This window comes from Oryza sativa, chromosome 1 (genome assembly GCF_034140825.1).
Source record: "Oryza sativa Japonica Group chromosome 1, ASM3414082v1".
Lineage (NCBI taxonomy): Eukaryota > Viridiplantae > Streptophyta > Magnoliopsida > Poales > Poaceae > Oryza > Oryza sativa.
The window spans coordinates 8,309,159-8,333,333 of NC_089035.1; the positions used below are offsets into that span (position 1 = coordinate 8,309,159).

At 41.7% G+C, this 24,175-nt stretch overlaps 2 protein-coding genes across 2 annotated transcripts; one reads left to right on the forward strand and one right to left on the reverse strand.

Annotated features, from left to right (window-relative positions):
• Positions 1–233: 233 nt before the first annotated feature.
• LOC4327105 (E3 ubiquitin-protein ligase hel2) lies at positions 234–5,056 on the forward strand. The gene is made up of 6 exons (XM_015755397.3): positions 234–630; positions 753–1,073; positions 2,629–2,837; positions 2,913–2,961; positions 3,274–3,363; positions 3,471–5,056. The coding sequence occupies exons 1-6, from the start codon at positions 277–279 to the stop codon at positions 4,659–4,661; spliced, it is 2,214 nt and encodes a 737-aa protein (XP_015610883.1). The 5' UTR covers positions 234–276; the 3' UTR covers positions 4,662–5,056.
• Positions 5,057–8,397: 3,341 nt separating this feature from the next.
• LOC4327106 (MFS18 protein) lies at positions 8,398–9,206 on the reverse strand. Its single transcript, XM_015755407.3, has one exon. It carries the CDS (start codon positions 9,125–9,127, stop codon positions 8,762–8,764), a length of 366 nt encoding a protein of 121 aa, XP_015610893.1. The 5' UTR covers positions 9,128–9,206; the 3' UTR covers positions 8,398–8,761.
• Between the last annotated feature and the right edge of the window lie 14,969 nt (positions 9,207–24,175).

Sequence of the window (24,175 nt, forward strand, 5' to 3'; positions counted from 1 at the left end):
TGTTAGGAGGAGGAAGAAGATGAGAAGAAGGGTAATTTAGTCCTAGATAGTATTTTAATGTTGAGAGCGATATTTTATGGAAACCTATTCATGAAATGGTATTTTAACGATACCCAATTGTGACAATGGCATAATATCAAAATTTTAAAAGCATATTACTACAGTTACAGTCTACAGTCCACTCGTCAGTCGTGTCCTATGAAAACCAACCGCGGCTGCGGCTTACCACACTTGCCACCAGCACCGCCACCGCGAGCCCACCCCCACCAACCAGCAATGCGTCGCGCCCTCGACTGGACACCTCCCCTCCCCGCCTCGCTCCTCACCACCACCCCTCGCCGCCTTCTCGAACCTTCTAGTACCTTCCCCCTCCCCCTCCTCCGCCCCTCTCCTCCTCCACCTCCTCCGATTTCTCCGCCTCCTCCGCCGCCGCCCGCAGCCGCGGAGCTCCCCGCCGCCGACATGGACGACGCCTGCGCCGTCTGCGCGGAGCCGCTCGAGTGGGTGGCCTACGGCGCCTGCGCCCACCGCGAGGTCTGCTCCACCTGCGTCGCCCGCCTCCGCTTCGTCCTCCGCGACCTCCGCTGCTGCCTCTGCATCACCCCCTGCCCCGCCGTCTTCGTCACCAAGGTCCCCCTCCCTCCCCCTCCTCCCCACGAACCCTAGGGTTTTCGCTTCCCCGATTTCCCCCCTTTCTCCCTTGCGCGCGCGCGCGCGCTCACCACCTGTTTTGGTTTTCTCGATTTGGGCAGGCAATGGGGGACCGGACGAAGGTGATCCCCGATTTCTCGGCGCTCCGCGGCGCCGGCGGCGAGGGGAAGGCCGGGGAGTACTGGCACCACGAGGCCACGCAGACGTGGTTCGACGACGCCGACCAGTACAGGATGATCAGTGCCATGTGTCGGCTCTCTTGTAGCGTCTGTGATAGCAACAAGGAGGAGGAGGAGGAGCGTACTGGTAAAGCGGCCAAGGCGAAGCGTAAGAGCAAGATCCGGAGCGTTGATCAGCTCAAGGGGCATCTCCTCGATCGCCATGGCTTGTACATGTGTGACCTTTGCTTGGAAGGCAGAAAGGTGAACTATTTTTTTTTCTCAATACATGATCCTACCTGAATAACTGATACTTGAGTCATTGCTTGAAGTATGTGATATGTACTTTGGTTTGCTGTATTAAATTTAGTTTGTTACACAAGTTTGATGTTCGTTCTGATGTACGTTTTAACTGGTTCGACAATATTATTCATTGTGAATAAAATTGTTATTTTGTACTTCCAGTTCCATACTTCCATCGCTAACTATTGTGAAAATAATTAGGTACATTATGGTCATTTTTCCCCCTTAAAAATTCCTTTGTGCCCAATGCCACGAGCCCATGATACATATGAGACAGGAATTACCCTGCTGTGCACGATCAATTTATTATTAATTCTTATCTCTTTTAGTTGCATGATGCTATAAGTTTTAACTTGCACAGAAATTATTTGATTTAACACCAAAGCATTCCACTGTAGAGAAACATAGGGTTGACTCTGCACGGGGATTTAAGTAGTGTTGAGATTGAATTACTTTTGCACAACTTCACATGTTTATCCCTTGATTTTACCTACCAGTTGATGTTATATTTAGATCTGTTACCTTATGTATAATAGCCCATATTCTTCAACCTCGTTGAAGTTCCCGTGCTTTTCTGTAATGCAATATTTGAATGTCTAATAATTAAATAGTTGATACATTTGGACGATGTGTGTATAACTGGACATTTACAGATGCAGGCATGCACACAAGTAGTTTTTTACATGCTTAAACTGGTTAGAACAGATATTATATAGTTAATTAGCACTGCTTTTCCTTAGACACTAATTCAGAATGTGCAGCAAGCCCTGCCAATATCTGTCATGATGTTTCACCTTATTTTCTTTGCCTGTCATGATGATTTCTACTTATATCAGTACTGCAAAATGTGTATTTGAATATAGATCCTGATATCATGATCATGTGGTAGATGGTGATGATTTGATTACTGTCCTCTAAATAAGTGTGTTCTATCTGGTCCATTCGAGCATTTGTATCAATCTGGAGCACTTTTTTGAAGGATGGCATTGTTGTTGACTTCCATAATTTTGTTAACACCAACTACTATGTTTAGAATGCCTAACATGTTTATAGCCTCCTCCATGAATGTTACAAACTAGTCCATGGTTTTTACTCCCTCCGTTCAACTAAGTAGGGTGTCCTTTACTTGCATGCATGTTCAACTATATAAGGCACACACTGTTTTCAAAGTACTAATTTTTTACTACTTCTGTCTCAAAGTATAACAACTTTTAGCTATGAATCTGGACAAGCACTTGTCCAGATCAATAGGTAGAAATGCTTATATTTTGGGACAGAGGGAGTACTCACTTTCCCTGCTAACCTGGTTCTGCATCATACCATTTAATGTGCATGCATGTAGTAAGTAGTATTCTCTGTACAAGTTAAGGAATGTAATTAAGGCAATAATTGAGGGCAGTAGTCCTTTTCCCTGGATCATTGGTTACTCTACGTGCTGAAAGAATACACCTTATATAGTTGAACAGATAGATTACTTTATAATTGTGGTTCCTGACTTGTATGTTGTCTCTGGCAGGTATTTATTTGTGAGCAGAAGCTTTATACAATGTCTCAATTAAATCAGCACATAAAATCTGGTGATTCGGAGGTGGATGGCTCAGAGGTTGAGCGCCGTGGCTTTGGAGGGCATCCAATGTGTGAGTTTTGCAAAAGCCCATTTTATGGTGATAATGAATTATACACCCATATGACAAGAGAACATTTTTCCTGCCATATATGTCAAAGGTATTCTGCAAGACTGCAGTCATTATCTTATTTGGTGAGGCAACAGCATAATGCTGACTTTGTGATTGTTAACAGGCAACATTCTGGACAATATGACTACTTTAGGAACTATGATGACTTAGAGGTATGCTATATATATATCAAGCTGGCATACTTGTATGAAATCAAGTACTGTCTTAAATTCAATCCGGACATGGACACAGACCCTGTGAATTTCAAATCCAACATCAACATTACATTAGAGAAAAACAGGATGAGATGAAATGTTGCATGAAAAGTGACTGGTCCATAACCATATCCAAATAAGTCATACTTGAATTATGTTAATGTGTTCCATCTAATAAGTTGAATTATGGCCATCTTATGCTACTAAGTTTAATGCTCACTTGTATTTGATTTGAGGTTACAATTTAGCATTGTGCTTGTCTGTATTCAGATGCATTTCCAGAGAGACCATTTTCTCTGTGAGGATAAAGGGTGCTTGGAGAAGAAGTTTGTTGTCTTTGAAAGTGAAGCAGAGCTCAAGGCAAGTGAATACAGTTGTGCACATCACTTGCTGGAAATGTCACCATTCTACTTTTTGAGTTGTCTATGCTTAGTTGATCTTTCATTCAATTCTCTTATTCCATCCAGAGGCATAATGGTGTGGAACACGGGAAGCACATGCCTGGTGCTGTTGACAGTAGCTCGTCGTCCATGCAAAATGGCATTGCAGCTGTAGGCCATGGGTTGGGAGGTCAAAGTGATTCATCTCGGGTGCCATTGCAATCATTAAGCATTTCTTCTAGTTCTGGGCAATCATCAGAAACAAGACAAAGCTTTGCGAGAAATCGGGTACTTCAGCAAGCATGTGTTCCTCCTCTTTCCCGTCAGGAGGTCCATGATGCTAGAGTAGGTTCTGTCCTTCAAGAAGCTTCATTCCCTTCCCTACCAGCACAATCAAGGAAGGCACCAGCACATAGTCAGAGCTCAAGGACTGCAGCAAGGATTGGGGACCAGCAGTTTCGTCCTTTATCAGTTACTAGTAACAGGAATGTTGCTTTAGCACAGCAGGGTACAAGAACATTACCTGAAAACACCCATGTATCTGGGCTTGCACAATACAGCAAGAGAACTGAGAACATGCACCAAGCTGTTCAGCCTCAGTTCCTAAAAAATAATTCTTTGATCCCTTCTGGCTCAACAAGCCGCCCTGTGCATGTCCCCAGTTCTGCTGGAAATGAAAGGCAAGACACATTCAGCAACAGCCAGGTGTTATCCAGTGTGGAGGACATTCTTGCAGCAAATAAAGCCCTGGTTGAGAAAATGCGGGCTGCATTAGGAATGGATCAGGATATGTTCAACGCATTTAAAGAGATCGCTGGGGAATATCGGCAAGGTGTTATCAATTCTTCAGAGTACCTTTCATATGTAAAGCAGTTTGGTCTCTTGCACCTTGTTCCTGAAATGGCCAGGTTATTGCCTGATGCTCAGAAGCAGAAGGAGCTTGCAGATGCCTACTATGCCAATTTGCGCCTTACAAGCCTCCAAGAAAATGGTGGGGGTGGAACCGATAACTCGAAACAAGGCAATCAGAATAAGAAGGGGAAGGGGGGAGTTCCTGACGCCATAGGAACCAGTAATGCTGCAACAGATCCGCTGAAAGATAAGTTGCTGAATACTGCCATCAAGTTCCAGTCAAATTACATGCCCCAGGAAGGGTGTTGTGGCGTGCAGCGAAAAGAAGGGAGAACAACAGATGGATCTTCTCAGGGTCTGCCTTTGAAGGGTGCTTGGCAAAGCCGTGGGGGCCAGAGACTCTTCATGAGCAAAGCAAAGAAGTGACGAATTGGTTTTGCAGGTCAAGTTAGTTAGACCTGCCATTTGAGCCGCTACGAAATGTCAAGGTTTGTGTCTATCTGGTGTGTGTCTGATAGTTGAGTACATGAGTGCAGCAATCATGTGTGATGCGTTTGCATTTTGATTTTTTTTTCTTTTTTGTCTATCATGTGTGGTGCGTTTGCATTTTGATTTTTTTTTCTTTTTGTCTATTTTTTGTGTGGTGCGTGCGTTTGGTAGACCATGGAACTTGAGACTAGAACGGTCCACACCATACTGCATAGTGGAGTTTTGCAACTTCACATGAGTGAATTTGGGCTATAGACGGTTCTGTTGCTGTCAACTCAAAACTCCTTTTAATACGAAGTTATGGTCAAAATCGTACCTTGATAGAGATAAAAGATAATGTCAAACTCATATGTTCTGTAAATACTTTTGCCGAGGAAGTGCTAATTACTACTCAAATTAGTGCAAGCCATGTCGGTCGTTCACTGCTTTGCCGACAAGTCAGAGTTTGATTTGCATCTTTGCCATATAAATACATTTCATTGATCGATCATCCATAGCCAGCCAGAAGACACCGACGAGGCGTGACCGGACCGCCACCGCCATCACCTCCGCATGGAGCGGCTTGGCGGCGTGCCACTAGTGGTTCCCCTACGTGGAGCACCTGTTGGGCGACGGCGACGTACGAGCAGCTAGCTGTTCCCAGTGCCGATGACGTCGAGGCCGGGCACCTACAACTACAAGCGTGCGGCGGCCGGCCCCTTGCCTTTTTGTTTGGTTCCCTCCCAAACATTACCAAACCTCCTTGCTAAACCTAGCCAAATATGTGGCTTTATTTGGCTTATAAATTGATGGCCACACCTTATGCAAGGTTTGGCTTAAAAGATGGGTGTATAACATGTGGGTCTTTGAATTAAAAAACTGTAGCAAAGTGTGGCAAAGTTTGGTAAAACGAGGGAATGAACCAAACAGCCTCTAGCCCTAGCCTTGCCTTAAGAGTAAGTCTATTTTACCTCCCTCATCTCTTGCCCCTGGTTAATTTGCCTCCCTGAATTGCAAAACCGGATATAGCACCTCCCTTATTTTTAAAAACCGGTGTAAATCGACTCCTTTGATGGTTTTGGAGGTGGTTTTGTCCTACATGGCGCATGTGGGACCCACATGTCAGTAAGAAAAAAAAAATAAAAATTTTACACCCGGTACGTGTCAGTCATCCTTTTATTTTTTTTCGTCACCTCTCTTTCCCATTCTCTCTCTCTCCCTGGCGGAGTCGTCGTCTCCGGCGAGCCCTTCCCAATCGCCCGCAACCCAGTCATGAACACCGCGGCGTACCTGTTCGACATGGCGGGGGTCCTCGCCGGGGTCTCCTGGCCACGGCCCCAGCTCGGGTCAGCCCCGTTTGGTGACCAGATGGATCAGCCCATTGGCCTACCCGGTGTTGTACAGCACCCTCTCCTCCGCACCGACGGCCTTGCCGACGCATCGCCACGGCTCGACGACGACGAACGCCGTGCCGCGATGTCCCTCTCTACTGCTGGGTTTGTCTCCATGGCGTCATCGCGCGCGGGGAGGATGAGCTCCCACATGATGGGCCGGGGCTGCTAGTGCTGCGAGGTGGCAGGGTGGCCTTCTCCTCCTCCTCATCGTCGTTCTCGCCCGATGCCGAGCTCCTCCAGGATGATGAAACTCGAGCATCGCCGGGGAAGGCAGCGGGCGGCGTCAAGCTGGACCCCTCCCCCGTAGTCGCCGGCATGGCCATGCAGCTGGACACCTGAGCACCGACGACGACTCCTACTTCTTCAGCACCCCTTACGCCATGTCGTTCAGATATAGCTCCATCATTAAGAAGCAAGCAGGCAGGCAGGCAGGCAAGCAATCAATTGAACAACGCAAACCAAAAACCGCTGTAGCAGCTGCTAGCTAGCTCTGGTCACAACTCGCTAGAGCCAACCGCAATCGATCTCAACAACGAATGCTTGAATTGGATTTCGTGGCGTGCGCAGGGAGGAGCTCGCCGACCACTACGCCGGAGAAAGAGAGAGAACGGGAGAGAGGATGACTGAGATGTGGGATTTTTTTTTATTATTTTTTTTAACTAGCAATAGGGTCCCATGAGCGCCACGTAAGATGAAATCGCTTCTGAAACCACTTAAAGAGTCGATTTGCACCAGTTTCCAAGAATGGAGGAGGCCTTGTAACCGGTTTTGCGATTGAGGGAGGTACAGTAGACTTATTCCCCTTGCCTAATTACCCCTTCGGCCTTCAAAAAGATGTCGATGTCCCTCACGAAGGAAGAAGCTGTCGTCGCTCCTCCGCCAAAACTTGTCGGCTAGCTCAAGGACAAGCCGAGGCAGTACTCTTTTAGCTCGATATGCTAACCAAGCCATGAACCAATCCCAAGCTCGGCTTGGCTTGTTTCCATCCCTAGGTCTAGGTGTGCCAACTCCTGCCAGACAGTGGGGTGGCTCGAAATCGAGCTCGCCTGCTTTATATTCACGATGGTCGCCATTGCCAACACCATGGGCGCTGGGAGGAAGAAGCTAAAGTAGTCCAAGGGCACTTCTATCCAGGATGGCATTGTAATTGTACCATCTACGCCACGCAGTGGTGAACAAGAATAAAAATTATTGAAAATCCTATACATATCAATTAGCAAATTATTAACTACTATACTAATTAATATGATATAAATTAGCTAGAATTGAGTAATTTACCTGTGGTCCTGTGACCCTGGTAAGCACTACGTAGGTTCGCCCATTGACACCGCGCTAGTTGTCAGTGGTAATTTATTAAATCCCATTTAAACGGTGGTGTTTCAATAAAACCATTTTTTTGCAATGGCGTGATCTCAAACTTCTCCGTGTCAGCGTACGTACGGAAATATGGAATTATTGTTCTCAACTTGTTTTTTAACCCTTATATATGGTCATGGACTAGTACTCCTTGTACGTTATGGAGGAGTATTTATTTTCTCTGGTCTTCCCAGCTGTGTTGTTCAAGGAGTACATGGTTGCATCTGATTGGAGTAGTCATCAGCTTTATTTTTATCTTCTCTAGACCGTGTAGAGTGACTGTAGAGTGTAGACGTAGGATACAGTACTACACAGGAAAGGCGTTCATAAATGCGAAAACGATAATAACTGTACCACCTATAGAACAGTGAATTTACTTCCTTCTGACCCAGAAGTAAATGTCTGTGCAATAGCATGTGGTAAATTAAAGTCTTGCATCTGCCTCAACATTACTGCTAGGTTTTAGTACCTTTTTTTCTCTTTTTCTTTTTTAAAATACTGTGATATGTTCATGTCTGTCCCATGATTAGTATAAAAAGCTCTTAAGTTCAATCTTCAGTGTAGTACTAGTAGTTTGTAGGGTTGATTTGCATGCATGGCATGTTGTTTTATATTAATTAACTTGCTTCTAAATTCCAATTGATATAGTAAATGAGAGCTTCCTGGCTAGCTTCCTCTCTCTCATACACACAAGAGACACCATCATAAGAATGTCTTGCAGGTATGTCACTTCTCCAAGGGACAGTGTAGAACCTCAACTCTGACCATATTCAAACACATAAAATGCTGAGCACGATCAGTAATTACTTCTACCTCTGTTTCAGAATATAAGCATTTCTCCACATTTCTAAAATTTATCTGAAACGGAGAGATGTGATGTGACACACCAGAAATGCTTATGTTTTGAAGCAGAGATAGTAATATATATAGCCATCACCATACAATAACACAATAATGATCACATTTAGCATTATTCATGCCTCGAGCTCGAAACAGTGGTAGTACTACTACATGATCACGAACTTAATTAAAACACAAAATATAAGAAGGGACCTAATTAAAACAAACAAACACAACCAACCAACAAACAGATAGAATAATCCTCCTCCAAATGCATGTAAAGAAAAGAGATAGAAGAGACACTACTCATAATAGAACGCTAGCTAGACACAGTGCAAGCTAACTGCACATATGAAGATATAACGCGCGCGCGTCATATAGCCATCCATATTGCATGCAACGCCGTGCGCTACATAGAGCACATTACCCGCGCAGCAGCGGCGACGCCGCCGGCGACGGCGAGGTCTCTCATGGCTTCTTGGCCTGCTTGTCGGCGGCGGCGGGGGAGCCGGGCATGCCGCCGCCGAGGCCAGGTGAGCCGCCGCCGAGGCCGCCGAACATGGGCATGCTGCCGAAGCCGCCGAGGCCGCCGGGGGTGGAGCCGCTGCTGCCGGGGAGGCTGAACCCCGGGATGCTGCTGCCGGGCATGCCGCCGAACGCCGGCACCGCGCTCCCGAAGCGGTCGAACGGCGGGAACGTCGTCGGCTGCACCACCGTGTCCTTGCTCTCCGCCGCCGCCGCCGCCGCCGCCTTGATGTTCCTCGCCTCCGCCGCGCCGACCACCGCGAGCACCAGCACCGCCGCCACCGCCATCATCTTGCTCGACTTCTCCATCTCTAGCTCGATCTCTCTTGCAAAAGCTAAGCTAAGCTCGAGTGTGCAAGCTGCTGCTGCTGCTGATCGATGTGGAGTTGGAGGAGGAGGGAGAGAGGAGGGGAGAGGATTTATAGCGGAGGAGAAGCTCATCGTCATCGATCGGCAGAGAAGACGGTAGGTGGGAGGCGTAACTGCGGATGTTAAAGGAGGGGGTACCTGCTGCTGTTACTGCAATCCTGTGATCCCCATTAATACTTTTGCTCTTACAGATCATCAATATAAATGTAGTACACATGTAGGAGTAATATGATATGGAGTAGTATGGCTCTCAATGACTTTGGATGAATTGGCACAACGGAAAGGAGGAGGAGGAGAGAGGAGAGAAATGAACAAACCCTAGCTAGATCTGTGGTTGTGGTTGGGAGCTAGTAGTGGCATTCAAAATGTTGTGAAACCCTTTTAATTAGACAGCTTGCATTGCATGTAAGGGGGGTTAGTGTACTAAGACCAAGTATAATAGCAGGCTATAAGCCAACTATATGCTTATGTGGAGGAAAGAGAATTTAAAAAATGCAGAGGATTGGCTCTCATACAAGAGCTAGCTATTCACATACTTCAAGACAAATACATTAAATATATAGGTAAGAGATAGAGAGAGGAGGAGAAAAAAAGAAATAACCTTATAGCTCATTTACTATACATGTTTACTCCAATATAAATTATAAGCTTATAGTTAGCTCTATTATTAAACTTGCTCTAATGAACTAGTTATGGATTGGTGTGCCTGATGATGATATCATATGGCACTTGGTAGGCAATGGAAAACAAGAGAGATGGCATATTAATGGCATTGCCTTTTTTTTTGTGTGTCCAACTGTGATTAAATGTGGGATACTACTAATGAAGGACTTAGCATCTATTACTGATATTAATTTAACATAAAGAAAAACTTTATTGATCTCAGATAATTAATTGCATCAATGTGATATTATTAATCGATCTAAGAGACAACCTGTCAACCTCTGCATATAGCTAGGATATGGATGCCCTAGGATATGCAGAGAGCCTGAGATTATTAAAAAGGAAAAAGTACGAATTACCCCCCCAAATCTATCGCGCTCGTCCGAATTACCCCCCTAAACCACAAAACCGGACATTCTTCACCCCCAACTATGCAAACCAGACAAATTACCCCCCCTCGACCCAATCCGCGGTGGTTTTGGCCTATGTGGCGTACACGTGGCAATCCAGTCAGCATTTTATTTTATTTTTAATGGTGGGACCCACATGTCAGACCCCTCTTTCTCTCTTCCTCCCTCTCTCTTTCTCTCTCTTCATCGGTTAGCGGCAGCGGCGCACACGTCGGTGGCCGGCACGCATGGCGCGGCGCGAGGAAGGGCGATGGGCGGCGGCGCGGGGGCGGGCCGGCGGTCGGCGCGCACGCGGCGCACCGGGAGGTGGAGGGGATGGGGGAGAGGCGGGCGTCGGCGGCCATGGCCGGAAGCGTCGGGGGGAGGACGGGGGACGGCGGACGGAGGCGCACGTTGGGAGCTGGAGCGGTGTCGGGAGGAGGACGGGGAGGAGGAGCAAGAGAGGCGGAAGAGGGAGGAAGCAGCGGCGGAGGAGGAGGCCGTTCCCGCGACCAAATCCGTCGGCGCCACACGGGGGGACGACCGTCGTCGGATCCGCACGGGCGACGGCCACCGCACCTCCCCACTACCGTCAGATCCACACGGTTGCGCAATCCACCTTGCCGGGAGAGGAGAGGGGAGAGGAGGAGTGGGGGAGAAGAGGAGAAGAAGGCCGTTCCCGCTCGTCGGGTCAGGGCGGGGCAGCAGCTGCGGCGGCGGTGGCAACTGCGGTGGAGGCGGCGCATGAGGTCCTGTGGGCGCACGGCTACGCATCGACGGCGGGGCGGCAACTGCGGTGGACGGCGGCGCGCGGGGAAGGGGCGGCCGCCGTAGTGCCGGCGTGTCCGAGCTCCACGCCACCGCGACGGTATGGGCATGAACATTATGCCGCTACAAAACTATAACACGCATAAGATTAATACCAAAATCCGAGATGATTTGAAGTTTTGAACCCAAACCCACAGAGAACTCTAGGCAGCTCTCGGACAACCGACGTATAAACGTACCCGTTTGTTCTCCATTTAACTAATTAAAAGGAGGACATTTTTGAACCAGGAGAAAAAGAAAGAAAATCTGTTTAGATTTTAGAGCGATTAATCGGTTGAAGCTAGACAGGGAGATCAAAGAACTGTTTGGCCATGACTTTCTATAAGCATGGATACGTACGATAGAGAATCTAGTTGATCGTGACACTTAACACTAGGAAAGAACTCGTGTATGCGTGTGAGTGATAATTAATGTGTATCATCCTGGCAATTATAACAATTAATCATTATATATCGCCGCTCGATTGATTCATTTCATCGTTGGTATACATTATATATTTATATGGTTGTGTGTTACTACCACGCTAATGAAAACGGACCATATATATGTTCTTGAGTGTTCTTCAACTTTCACGGGGTTAATTATTAATCAATTTATTACCACGGTCAGATCATAACCTCATCGCTGCCTGCTAGTCTTGTGCGTACTAGCAGCACAAATCCAGTACTGGTTTGACAAAAAATGGTAGGATCAAATATGTCAGACATTACAGCTTGCGTGCATGTGGTGTAGTAGCTCTTCTGTTCTTTACTCCAGTTCAGAGAGAATCAAATTCGCTAGCTGGAGTACTATTTCCGTAACTTGGATGGAGCTTCAACTTCGCTAGATAGTAACAATGGGAGGTTAAATTTCTACTTGACTAATTTAATTTAGTGACTATAGCAAATGATAACTATTACTGTTGTTTTGTTTGTTATAATTTGCCTTTAGCGGCTGAGGAATAAACACAACTTGGAACTACCAGTTTATACTTTGCATACATCTGCTGTTAATTGCATGCACCTGCAGATCGATCTACTCCCATAAGCAGATTTATAGCTCTTGGAACTTTGGAAGAATGGTAGTTGGGTGACATAATGCTACTAGATGCATGGGCACGGCCAACATGCCCTGATCAGGGATATGGCCGGGGTCTTTTGGCTCATAGCATCATACTATTACACCTAGCTAGAGATTCCTAGTTAGCTAGAAAATGACAAGTTGATTATTCGTGTGGTCCTTTTATATATCTCTGCTACTTAAAAATATGGTTGTTCTCTTTTCAAACCATCGCGTGTAATGTCAGAAAACCCCGTAGAAAAAACTGAATCGGCCCACCTCCCATCATACACAATTTTTCCCCAGCTAAAAATTAACTAGCTAGAAAAACTCGATAGAAAAAATAAACCCTATATAAAACTATTATTCCTTGAAATCCCATTGCAACGCATGGGCATAGCGCTAGTGAGTTTGGAAAATTGGTGAGATTTTCCTATTGCCATCATATCTTGAAACGACTCTTCAAATTAATAAAATAATAAAATGGCGTCACTGTTAATGTTATATGTGCATAAATTCCTTTTGCTCTTAATTTGATTTTAATTGTGGCATTTCTCTAATGTCCTAGTTAAACCATTTTTTCCAAAAAAGAAAAAAAAACCTAAGCCCTCATTTCTTCCGTGCGATCTAAATAGTTATAAGAGATCCTTCAAAAAATTAGAAAAATAAATATTGTATTGGGTGTCTTAGCCTATAAAAACATGCATAATCAAACTCGTCTATATGTACGGACGAACTAAAACAACAATCCAACTACTTTGGTGCCATTGGAATTGTTATTTTGTTTCTGCGTGTGTGGATTAAATTTGAATTTACATGTTAGTACATGGATGTATATGACATGATTATGTATTTCAATTCATTTTTAAATTTATTTGGACCATGTATATGTGAAAGCGTAAGATTAGGAAGCTTTGTAATAAAGTTGAGGGAATGTCCACAATACCTAAATTTAGACAGATCCAATTTAAAAGATTTTATAGGTTCATTAATTAAGACTTGGCAGAAGAACTAATAAGTTTCTCTAACAGTTAAAGACCCTTAAGATCACAAAATTAATTTCATTTCAAAATTATTTGCAAAAGGATATCAATTTGTAATACATGAAGCCATACATCGTTATAAGCAATAATTAAGGACGACCTTATAAGATATATATATAATTCTCCATAGTGTGGTAGTACGTACTGCATCAGAATATATGCTAGCTATGTACACTACTAGCCTAGTTTACACGCAGTACATGTACGTATACGCCCGTTGTGAATTGATCACGGTGTGACGACTTTGAGCCATGGATAGCTGTATATATAACGATCCACGGATCGGAGTCACGCGCCAGCCATCGCTAGCTAAGCTGTGTAGCCCCACAGAGGCAATACTAACCCGTTTGGGATAGAATTTTTACTGGATTATTACTATTTACTATCAATTTCATTATAAAGGTAAAAAATATTATAAACATATATATAAATTTTACAGATAACTCAGAACAATTGGTCTAAGCAATACAGTAGATTTTCTAAAGGCATTCATATTTTTTAAAAAATATGGGAAACGTGTAGTGTAAAACAAATAATCGGTGTCACTGATTCGATGAAGTATATGAAAACAACATGGCCCACTGTAAATTAGGGGGTGTGTACGTGAATGGTTTAGACGACGCGATGAGGCTTACAATCTTGTAAATGGCCAAAAATTCAGAAATTTTAGGGGTCACCAAAATTTTTTAAAAATATTAAAATTATTTAAATTTTAAATAAATTATGTCTGAATTCTAATATATTTTGGTCAGCTCATAAAAACTTGAAGAACAAAAATAAAATAAAAAATTCAGATGGGATAGTTTCTTTTTTAGATAATGGATTAGATTAAAACCGGCCTATACAAATTTGTGGGGCGAGACAGTTTCATGCCCAGAGGATATGTGAAACTACCGAAATTTCCATCCTAGCACGATCGATCAAGGGATTGGAAACCTCTGACGAACGTGGTGCCTGACATGTGGACCCTACCTCTCGCGGGCCCACCTATCAATGACCACGTCAGGGGAAGTTCACGTCAGATGGTCCCTTTCCTCGATCGATCGAGTTGATCGATTGGTGGCAAGTGGAGAGCGCCGGCATGCATGCTGCGTCACGTACGTCGGTGACATCGATCGTCGTTGCCCATGGATGCATGTCTGATTAGCTCTAAGCTGCGGCGCCCATGGATGAGTGAGCGAGTTAGTGACCACAAGTCCACAACTGATGGACCCAGCAGCTAGCTTAGCTGATGGAGAATTAACGAGACGAGACGAGCTAGATCGACGTGTGAGATGACATGAGACCCGTGCAAAGACAGAGGAAGGCAGGCACAGCAAATTAGCTGGAAAGAATGAGAGAGAAAAGGAGGTATCTAGCCGGCCAGTTAACCCCCCAAAACCGACCGGTACGTAGTGCACACGCTGCCAGCTTAAATTCCTCACCGGACACCGGACACCGGCCAACCAGCAGGCCCCTGCCCTCCTCCGTGCTCCCTAGAGCTATCGCATTTAGGCCTGGTTTAGTTCTTAACTTTTTTTTCGAACTTTTAATTTTTTCATCACATTAAAACTTTTCTATATACATAAACTTGTAACTTTTTCATCACATCGTTCCAATTTCAATCAAACTTTCAATTTTAACGTGAACTAAACACACCCTTAGCTAATTATCCAAGTAGGTACATGGGGGCTTTGATTTCTTGTTTCCTTTTCCTTTCCCCTTTCCCCGATGATTCTTGCTCAGCCAAAGTGTCAAAGTGATATATACTCTGTGATTTATTTCCCGTGAAACTAATCGATCCATCGAGCTAAATCGCTCTCTAGCACATTGGATCCTGCTGGTATATATTCTACCATTCTGGTGCGCTCGCTCGCAGGTGACCACAATTCCGCTAAAATCAATCAAAATGCACTAACCTATAGCCAGCGCGCCCTCCTGGTCCCTGGGGAGTAGTGCACTGTGGTGGTGGAGTAGTACTCCTTAAATTTGAACATAGTTTATATTTAGATTAAAATTTAAAAGTGAAATTCTTTTGGGACCGAGGGTGTACGTAGCTGACTAGCTGGTGGCGTTGCCATATGCGTACGTATCTGGTTTTGCTTAGCTCAACGCAGTAAATGAGAGCTACGACGACAGCTGAGCAGGGAGCAAAGGAGGGAACAGAGAGATTCAGAGATGCAGGTGTATGGCCCTGTCCTGCCCTGGATCCGTCAATCGACAGCCGATGTTGCCTGGCAAATGTCACATTTCTTTGCAAGTTACTACTCCCTCCGTTTCACAACGTAAGTCATCCTAACATTTCTCATATTTAAATTGATGCTAATGAATCTAGACATATATATCTATCTAGATTCATTAACACCAATATGAATATGAGAAATGCTAGAGTGACTTACATTGTGAAACGAAGGAAGTAGTACAGTAATTAGGATGGGAAGAGTACGCACAGGAGTGTGTTTAGTTCCTGAAAAACGTTAGAAGTTTGAAGAAAGTTAGGAGTTTGAAAAAAAAAGTTAAAAGTTTATGTGTGTAAAAAAGTTTTTGATGTGATATGATGTGATGGAAAGTTAGGAATAGGGGGAAACTAGACACGGCCATACATATCGAGAATTCTCGAGATGTTTCATTCATTCATTAACTTGGGCTGTAGTTTTTACTTGCTGTCCATTAGCCATTTGCTGCATGCTGGTGTACTCATCACATCGGTTTTCCGCCTCGCCTGGACGACAGCCGGCTAATCCCCATGCGCGATTCTCCAGCCGGTGACAGCTCCGTGAATTTCGACCCCGTGTACTTAACAATACTTACCCCTGTTTGCTTTTATTATTAAACTTCTGATACCTAAAAATATTATGCACATATGAACACGCCTTCGTTTTCAATCAAAAATTTAGGTAAGAGAGATTTGTTGTCGGCCTTCATCTCTCTAGGTATGTGTTCGGTGCACTACTGGTGGGTCTGGTGTGTATCTATGTGGGTACATCTCTCATGTCATAAGGAAAACACTACCTCATATATAATTTCTTATAAAAGACAATATTTAAAACCCAATGTCAGTTTCCACTTAGATTTGAGCCTTCAACGGATAAAATGCATACTAATATCAGGGCGATATTCTTTTAAAATAAAATTAACTGCGTGGAGATTGAATTTCGAAAAAAGGCCGGTACTATATATTGCCAGTGTAATCATCTGCTTGGAATAAAGGTGGTGTACATTCAGAGTGCACTCTACTGTTACTACTACAACTATACAAGTACTTAGATATCTTAATTGCATGCCAATACAATTATACAAGTATAGTATAGTAGTACTAGAACTAGTACACAGTAGCACATAGGAGAATTATAGACCTTTTTATGGTCAGACACCCACCGACTATATAGTAGAAATTTCTGGATTATATATAGTCGGTGCATTGCATAAGCGTAATAATATTCAACAGTATCTGCCGCCTAACTACTTACGTTAATCATACATACATAGGGCAGTTGTTGGTTTGATGCTCCAGCAGTTTTAGTAGTGCACATTATTAAGAATGTTTTTTGAAATAAAATTATTGGACAAGTTTTGAAACTATCAAGAAATTGAAATAAATATTAGACATTTTTTTTACATATGTTCCTTTAGAAAAAGTATTTCTATTTTCCATGTCCACTCACATAATCTAAAATTTCTACAATAAATTAGATAGGTAACTAAGCTAACTAATTCGCTATACGCAAGTTTGTTGTTATTCTACTGTAATAGTTGTACTGAAATAATGAATACCTTGAGAAAGTAAGACTATATCTTTCTAGAGGGAAAAAAATGATGCTAATTTTGATGAGAAATTGGTAATAAGAGATGTTTGGATTGACGCCGGCAAAAGATAAGTATGTGGGTGATGTCAAGATATTTGGTAAGATAATTTTTTTTCACGTAGTGTTTGATTCGCTATCATACACACATACTGACAAAAACAAAAACTGCAATATTGACTGAAGTTTCCGCTAACGATTTTGCCAAAGCATCGTGGCCCATGCACCAGCTGCCTATCGGCCCACTAACTAAACTAATTCTGACCGAAGATGCCGGCCCGCTATCTCAATGTTTTAAATGGCTTTTTGGCGCTTTCGTTGCACAGAAAATCTATCTAAATTGAGAAGCACAACAGGAGTTCACTTGGCCATTGCTTCGGTTCGAAAGGAAAACGTCGTATTGTGCAGTTAGTGAGTAAGCGTCTTTGTGAAAAGAGCTCCAAGGTACAGTCTATCTGGGAAATAGTTATGTTAATTATTTAGTACACTTAAAAAGGCTAGGATTTTTGCGGCGCGTAAACGAAACAAGCTATTGTTATAGTTAATTAAGTATTAATTACTGTAAACATAAAAATAAACTTATTTGATTTTTCTTAAAAAAGAAACGTATGTATAAAAGACTTTTACATAAATACATTGCTGGGTAGTTTGAGAATGTGTTCGCATGATATAGCGAAGCACTGGCTCGGTCGAACCGCCAAAGACAGGGCATTAATTAGGTGGTCAATACAAGTACTCCTTCCATAAAAAAAAAACCTAACCTCATTCTAAAATGTGCAGCGAATTAAACATACTCTATGTCCAGATTTATTATACTATAATTGTCACATCTTAGTATTAGGTTGTCTTTTTTTTAAGGATGGATGGAGTAGAGCAATAGCAATAGTCCCAGTACACTAAGTACACTCATCGATCAAAGCTCTTATTTTCCTCATTTTTTTTCTTAATTATAGTCGGTGCATTGCATAAGCATAATAACGCTCAACAGTATCTGCCGCCTAACCGCGTGCGTTAATCATACGTACACAGACCCAGTTTGGTTTGATCCTCTATCAAAATTTCCGTAGTGTCAATTATTGGGTAAGTTTGACGCAATCAAATAAAAATTAGTTGGTGGAGTTGATAAGATGTGTCGAAAATATTTCGAGAGGATAGAACTTAGGCTAGCTAAAAATTATCAAATATAAATGCATGACAATTACATTGTACTCTTTCAGTTTTAGGTTATAAAATATTTTGACTTTAGTAGTCAAAATTAAACTGATTCAAGTTTGACAAAGTTTATAAACAAAATTAGTAATATTTTTAACCCAAGATAAATTTATTATAAAAATAAAATTAATTATTAATTTAATAAAACTAATTTGTTAATGTAAATATTACTGCATTTGTCTATAAAATTAGTTAAATTTAAAGTAGTTTGACTTTGACCAAAATCAAAGCATCTTATAACCTGAAACGGAGAGAGTAATTTGCACTACAATGCAATTTGTATGTAGTTTTCAAAACTCCTATGATAACACGCTATTTTCGTGAAGCGAAGGCTGTGAGATAGAATCTCCTCACCTGTACGCGCACTATGATTGTTTTCTTCTCCCAACATGCACAAATCTTGAAGTAAATGTAATGATTTGAAATTATGCAGAAGTTACGTCCAAGTTACAATATAATTATATTGCAATTGTACTATATTTGTATTTAATACTTTTAAATAAATTTATCGATAAATATATAGAGAGGAAATAGCAAAACTATATTTTGATACTGTAGAAAAATAAACTGACCAGTGGCAGTAGTGACAAGAAAAAAACCGTGGCCCATTTTCTAAACCAATTTCTGGCCGAAGATGCCGGCCCACTGTCTCAATCGGGCCCTTCTCATGTAGGCCTTCTCCTCCGCCATGAACAGGGCCCCGTCAAGGCCCATGTGGCCACAGACGAAATAGCAAAAGTCTCCTCGCAAAGATGGCCGGAGACGACGACCAACCACGGCGGCGGTGGCGGCGCAGGGCCGGGATTCCGGGAGGGGACGCTCCTCGAACCGGACAGAGAGAGAGACCGTACAGGGCGTTTATTCGGTCGGTCGCCGTGGGGTGGGGGCGCCACGGCCACATGCCCGACGATGGGCGATGGCCACGCTGCGTTGATAGCTACGTCACGGAGCTCGCCACGACGGCATCCCATGATGATTCACGACCGCCATGCACATATGCTTTGCCCCAGCGTATGGCGACGAAGACGCGATTGCGATGATGGTCCTGGTCCTGGTTATGGTTATGGTTATGGTTATGGTTACTAGTACTCACGTTAGATAGGCCAAGAGCGGCGCCATGATTATGCATGTGTCGATCGATCAATCAGGAGGTGTGTAGTACATGTGTACTTCTTGGATGCAAATCCACTGCTGTACTGTACCTGCAGTACGTTTCACCTGACGTGTGGGTCCCACCTATTCCGGGCCCACATGTCAGTGGCACTTACTGCACATGTATTACAGGAGAGGATCGTAACTCGTACTTCTTCGGTTCCAGATTAAAGAAAATATAATATCTAGATCTATAATAGTAATGTTTATTTGTTTTGGGACAAAGAAAATACATGGTACCATCTCCATTCTAAAATAATTGTATTTCTATCATTTAAATTTTATCTTAAGAAAATATATTTCTTATATCATACAATATAAAGGATTTTGATTGGATATGACATATTCTAATACTACGAATCTGAAGTACAGATTTGTAGTACTAAGATATATTCTATCTAACTAAAATCTCTTATATTTTAGTATGAATTGAGTATTTCTACTAAGCAACAAATTAGTATTTAGGTAAAGATATAATCCCTATATTTCTACGCACATCACCTTTCTTTAATTAAGTTTACATATAAAATATGTGCATGTCTAGTGGTCATTAAATAGGGTTATTACTATTATTTTTACGGCTGTTTCTAATCCTCTAGTATCTTAGAAATTAATTATTCTGAAATGGGGGTGGTACTAGTATGTACAGTATGTATCATGTTCGCCACATCCGTATACTCTACTCTATTATTCCGCCGATCAGGAGGCAGGACGTATAGTACTCCACGAGAGTATCGACTGGTATAGATAAAATTATTACTCCCTCCGTCTCAAAATATAAATTTTTTAGACTTTGACGCAGTTTTTGAGATGCTAATTTGATCAACAATAACTATAAAAGTAAAATATTTTAGATAAAAAGAGTTACATATTATGATAAATTGTATAATGATAATCTAGTAATGTCAATTTTACATGATTGCGCTTTTTTATTTTCTTGCTATTGATAGTCAAAGTTAAAAATGTTTGATTTGATACTATGTTAAAAATACTTATATTTTAAGATGGAGAGAGTAATAGTGTATGTATATGTGATACAAGTACAACGGCATGATCTACCCCAGTCTGAGGGCCTGTTTGGTACAGTTCCAACTCCTAAATTTAACTTCAGGAGTTAAGTCTGGAGTAGAGTTGTGGAGCTGTCTCTAATTAATTTTGTGAGAGAGCTCCATCCAGCTCTACTTTCAGTTTTGGTGGAGCTGAAATTGTTTGTCAGCTCTAGAAGGGATGGAGCTGTGAGGCCCAGAGAGTCCCAGAGACCCAGATCTACTCCGGTAACCAAACTAGATAATGCGTGTCGTTACGAGAAGTAATTAACCGGGAAACAAATCATGGGTTGTTATGTGGACTACAGCCTCGACGACGCAGCTTTGCTAGCGCCACCGGCGCCGGCGGCGAGCGGCCGGGGGACAGTGGCCACGCCGATCCAGGCCACTGTCCCCAAATCCACGGCCACCGCACCGGCCAGCTCAATTTTTTTCCTTTCTCCTTTCCCTTTTCTTTCTCCTTCTCTTTTTCGTCGCCATGGTCCCTGCCTCTGGCTCTGCAGGCAGTAGAAGTGAGCTCCTGCTGCACAACTAGGGAAGTGATGAAACTGCAACGCTAATCACGGTTGACCGGCCTCGAAATCCGTGCCTGTCGACTGTATTAACTCTCGCTATCTTCGTCAGGAGCCTCAACCTGCAGCATCTGGACATCTGGATCTCAGTTAAATTTACGAACGGGTCCTTTCTCAAGTCCAGTTCCCTACTGAGAGCACTCTATAATAATAGAGTTAACTTCCTAATATTAATCAATCTTAAAACCAACACATATAATAGATTAGCTATAAGGTTGGATATAATTTTCTTCTCCTCTCTCTATCTCTCACTTATATATTAATTGTATTTGTCTTGAAGCTTATGTTAAGCTAGCTCTTGCATGAGAGCCAACACCCTTAACTTTTTGTTACATCTCTCCTCCACATAAGTTTATAATAGGCTTATAGCTAACTATTTTACTTGCTCTGAGCTTAGCTATAGATAGGAGTAGCACGCAGTAGCTACTGGAGTACTCCTCCGTAAAAAAATAAGACAAACTCTATATTTCCGTGTCCAACGTTTAATTGTCCGTCTTATTTGAAAAAATTAAAAAGATAAGTCACGCATAAAGTATTAATCATGTTTTATCCTCTAACAACAATAAAAATACTAATTATAAAAAAATGTCATATAAAACGGACAGTCAAATATTGGATACGTAGACTCAGGTTTTTTTTTTTTAAGGAGTACTCAAGTTTAGTGGGAGGATTTAAGCAGGAGGCGCCATCATGAGCTGCGGTGATGATTGGGTAGGTGGCTGGCTAATTAGGGCTTAATTAATCGGGCCGGGGCTCACACCTCGCCTCACATGGGGAGGTGGTCTTATCCGTATAGGAGTACTAGTGTGCAACGCGCCTACGAGGACGCCACGGTATACCCGCGCGATTTGCATCTCATGTGATTTCGATTTTTCTTCGGTTGGGTCATTGGCGAGTAAGAGAAACTAGACCGAAGGTTCAGGTCCTTTTGAATTACATTAATGGAAAAACAAAGCAATAGGTAAACCATAAACTTCTGATAGAAATATAAGTGTAAAATAAAAGATTAGAAAATAAAAAAAATATAGGAATTACCGTTTGATTGGAGCATAGAAAAAACGTAGGAATCATATGAAAGATAGATTCAAAGGGATTTTCCAATAGGTTGATCTCTTGCAACTTTTCTTTAAAATTTCTATACAATTACCCATACCATAGAAATTTGAAAGTATAAGATATGATTCAATCCTTCGTTTTAAAGGCTTCTATATGAATTGAATCATCCAAATTTTCTACACTTTTCCTACAAATTAGGCCCTAAGCCAGAATTTGAAATATTGTAATTTATTTTATAGTATTGGTTTTTTAATAGTTAACAACATGTATGTAAAAATTTTACTCATAGATTGTTATTTTAATTACTAATAAACAATATAAATAAGCACATGCCGATGGACACGTTTATTTATACATCCTCAACTCATAAGCCATTACAGGGTTTCACTCATGTATCTTTTCACTTTGGTAAATTTTGCTACAAGACATCACGACTTCGTGTTTTTAGCTCCAGGACACCGCACAAAGTTACTTTTTGGGAAAAACACTCTTAAAATATGGTTATTTGCTAGCGGACACCACGCCATTAAAATAATAATTTCCGGTTGAAGAGGAGAGAGAAATCGCGTGAAATGTCAAAAGTATCCTTGGGCCCACATGTCAGCTCTCTTATCTCTGTCTACGAGGCGAGGCGGGGCGCGGTGCCACCAACAGCCGGAGCGGCGTCTACGAGGCAAGGCGAGGCGAGGCAGGGTAACAAGTTTGCGTTTCACTTTTTATATTCTGGGAGTAACAAGTTACAAATAGACTTCATGCTATATACTCCATCCGTCCCTAAATATTTGACGCCGTTGACTTTTTTAAACATGTTTGATCGTTTATCTTATTCGAAAACTTTTGTGAAATATGTAAAACTATATGTATATTTAACAATGAATCAAATGATTGGAAAAGAATTAATAATTACTTAATTTTTTTGAATAAGACGAATTGTCAAACATGTTTAAAAAAGTCAACGGCATCAAATATTTAGGGACGGATGGAGTATATCTCTACTATTATAAAAATTTTTGCCGGTACTTTTTGTACGTCATCCGTGTATGAGTCGGTTTTGAAGTTCGTTCGCTTTTTTTAAATACATGAGAAGTTGTATAAGAAATCTCTTTAAAAAAAACTTACATGCTAACTTAAGATGATCCGACTTCTAATTGCAGCTCATGATTTCCTAAAAGAATATATATATATATATATATATATATATATATATATATATATATATATATATATATATATATATATATATATATATATATATATATATATATATATATATATATATATATATATATATATATATATATCCAAGTGAATTCTCACAGTGAATTTCATCTTAACTAAATAGTATAACAATAATAAAATTAAAATAGCCTTTACCGTCGCAACGCACGGACTTTTTTTTTCTTTTTTTTTAAAAGTGCATCATGTTTTATATACTTCACTTATTTCATGCCAGAGAAGAGGTTTTTTATTTATTGAGCTTTGCTATTTCGGGCATGTTCATCAAAATCATTAGGAACACTAAATTTTGACATTGGCAATTTTTAGAGGTGTTTGATGTGTTTGATTTTTGAGCTTTACCAAGTTAAGTGTTTTTATGAGAGGAACTCTAAGACTACCATTTTGGTAGAGTAGCAACGATAATAACATGTTTAATTTCTGAAACTACTCTGATTTGGTAATGCGAAAATTTGTTATGGTCGAAAGTGACAACAAATTAAACATGCCATCTCATGTGAGTTTTGTCTTTTATTAAGACTTTTTTTAAAAAAACTCAAACTTTATTAGTTGTGCGCATCCTAAATACAGAGGTCACGGATGTATTCATCTTCCTTATCTTTAAAAAAATTGCCGTGAGTGTATCCGGAGATTATTTTCTATATGGTGAAGCTTTAATTCGTTGAGAACAATTTCACTTATGGTCATGAATAAGAATAGGATTCGTCTGTGAAACCGAACTAAATTTTTTGAAAAATCAATCGAAATTGTAACTTTGGATTACAGAAGGTCAATCCAAATCACTTAACATCTCATGTATAAAATCCATCCTTACTCCCAATTATTGCTACCACATCACAAGTATAAATTCCACCCTTCAGCCTAGCCTGCTCACTTCGAAACAAGCCTATAACATGAAGATAGTTAGTACGGAGTTCATCACAAGCCTTCCATAATAGAACCATTAATTTTATATACAACTGCAAAGAGAG

Coding starts and splice junctions, on each gene's coding strand:
- LOC4327105 (XM_015755397.3), top strand. CDS start 277: ATGCGTCGCGCCCTCGACTGGACACCTCCCCTCCCCGCCTCGCTCCTC. Junction 1,074..2,628: donor TTTGCTTGGAAGGCAGAAAG/GTGAACTATTTT, acceptor TGTCTCTGGCAG/GTATTTATTTGTGAGCAGAA. Junction 2,962..3,273: donor GGAACTATGATGACTTAGAG/GTATGCTATATA, acceptor GTCTGTATTCAG/ATGCATTTCCAGAGAGACCA.
- LOC4327106 (XM_015755407.3), bottom strand. CDS start 9,127: ATGGAGAAGTCGAGCAAGATGATGGCGGTGGCGGCGGTGCTGGTGCTC.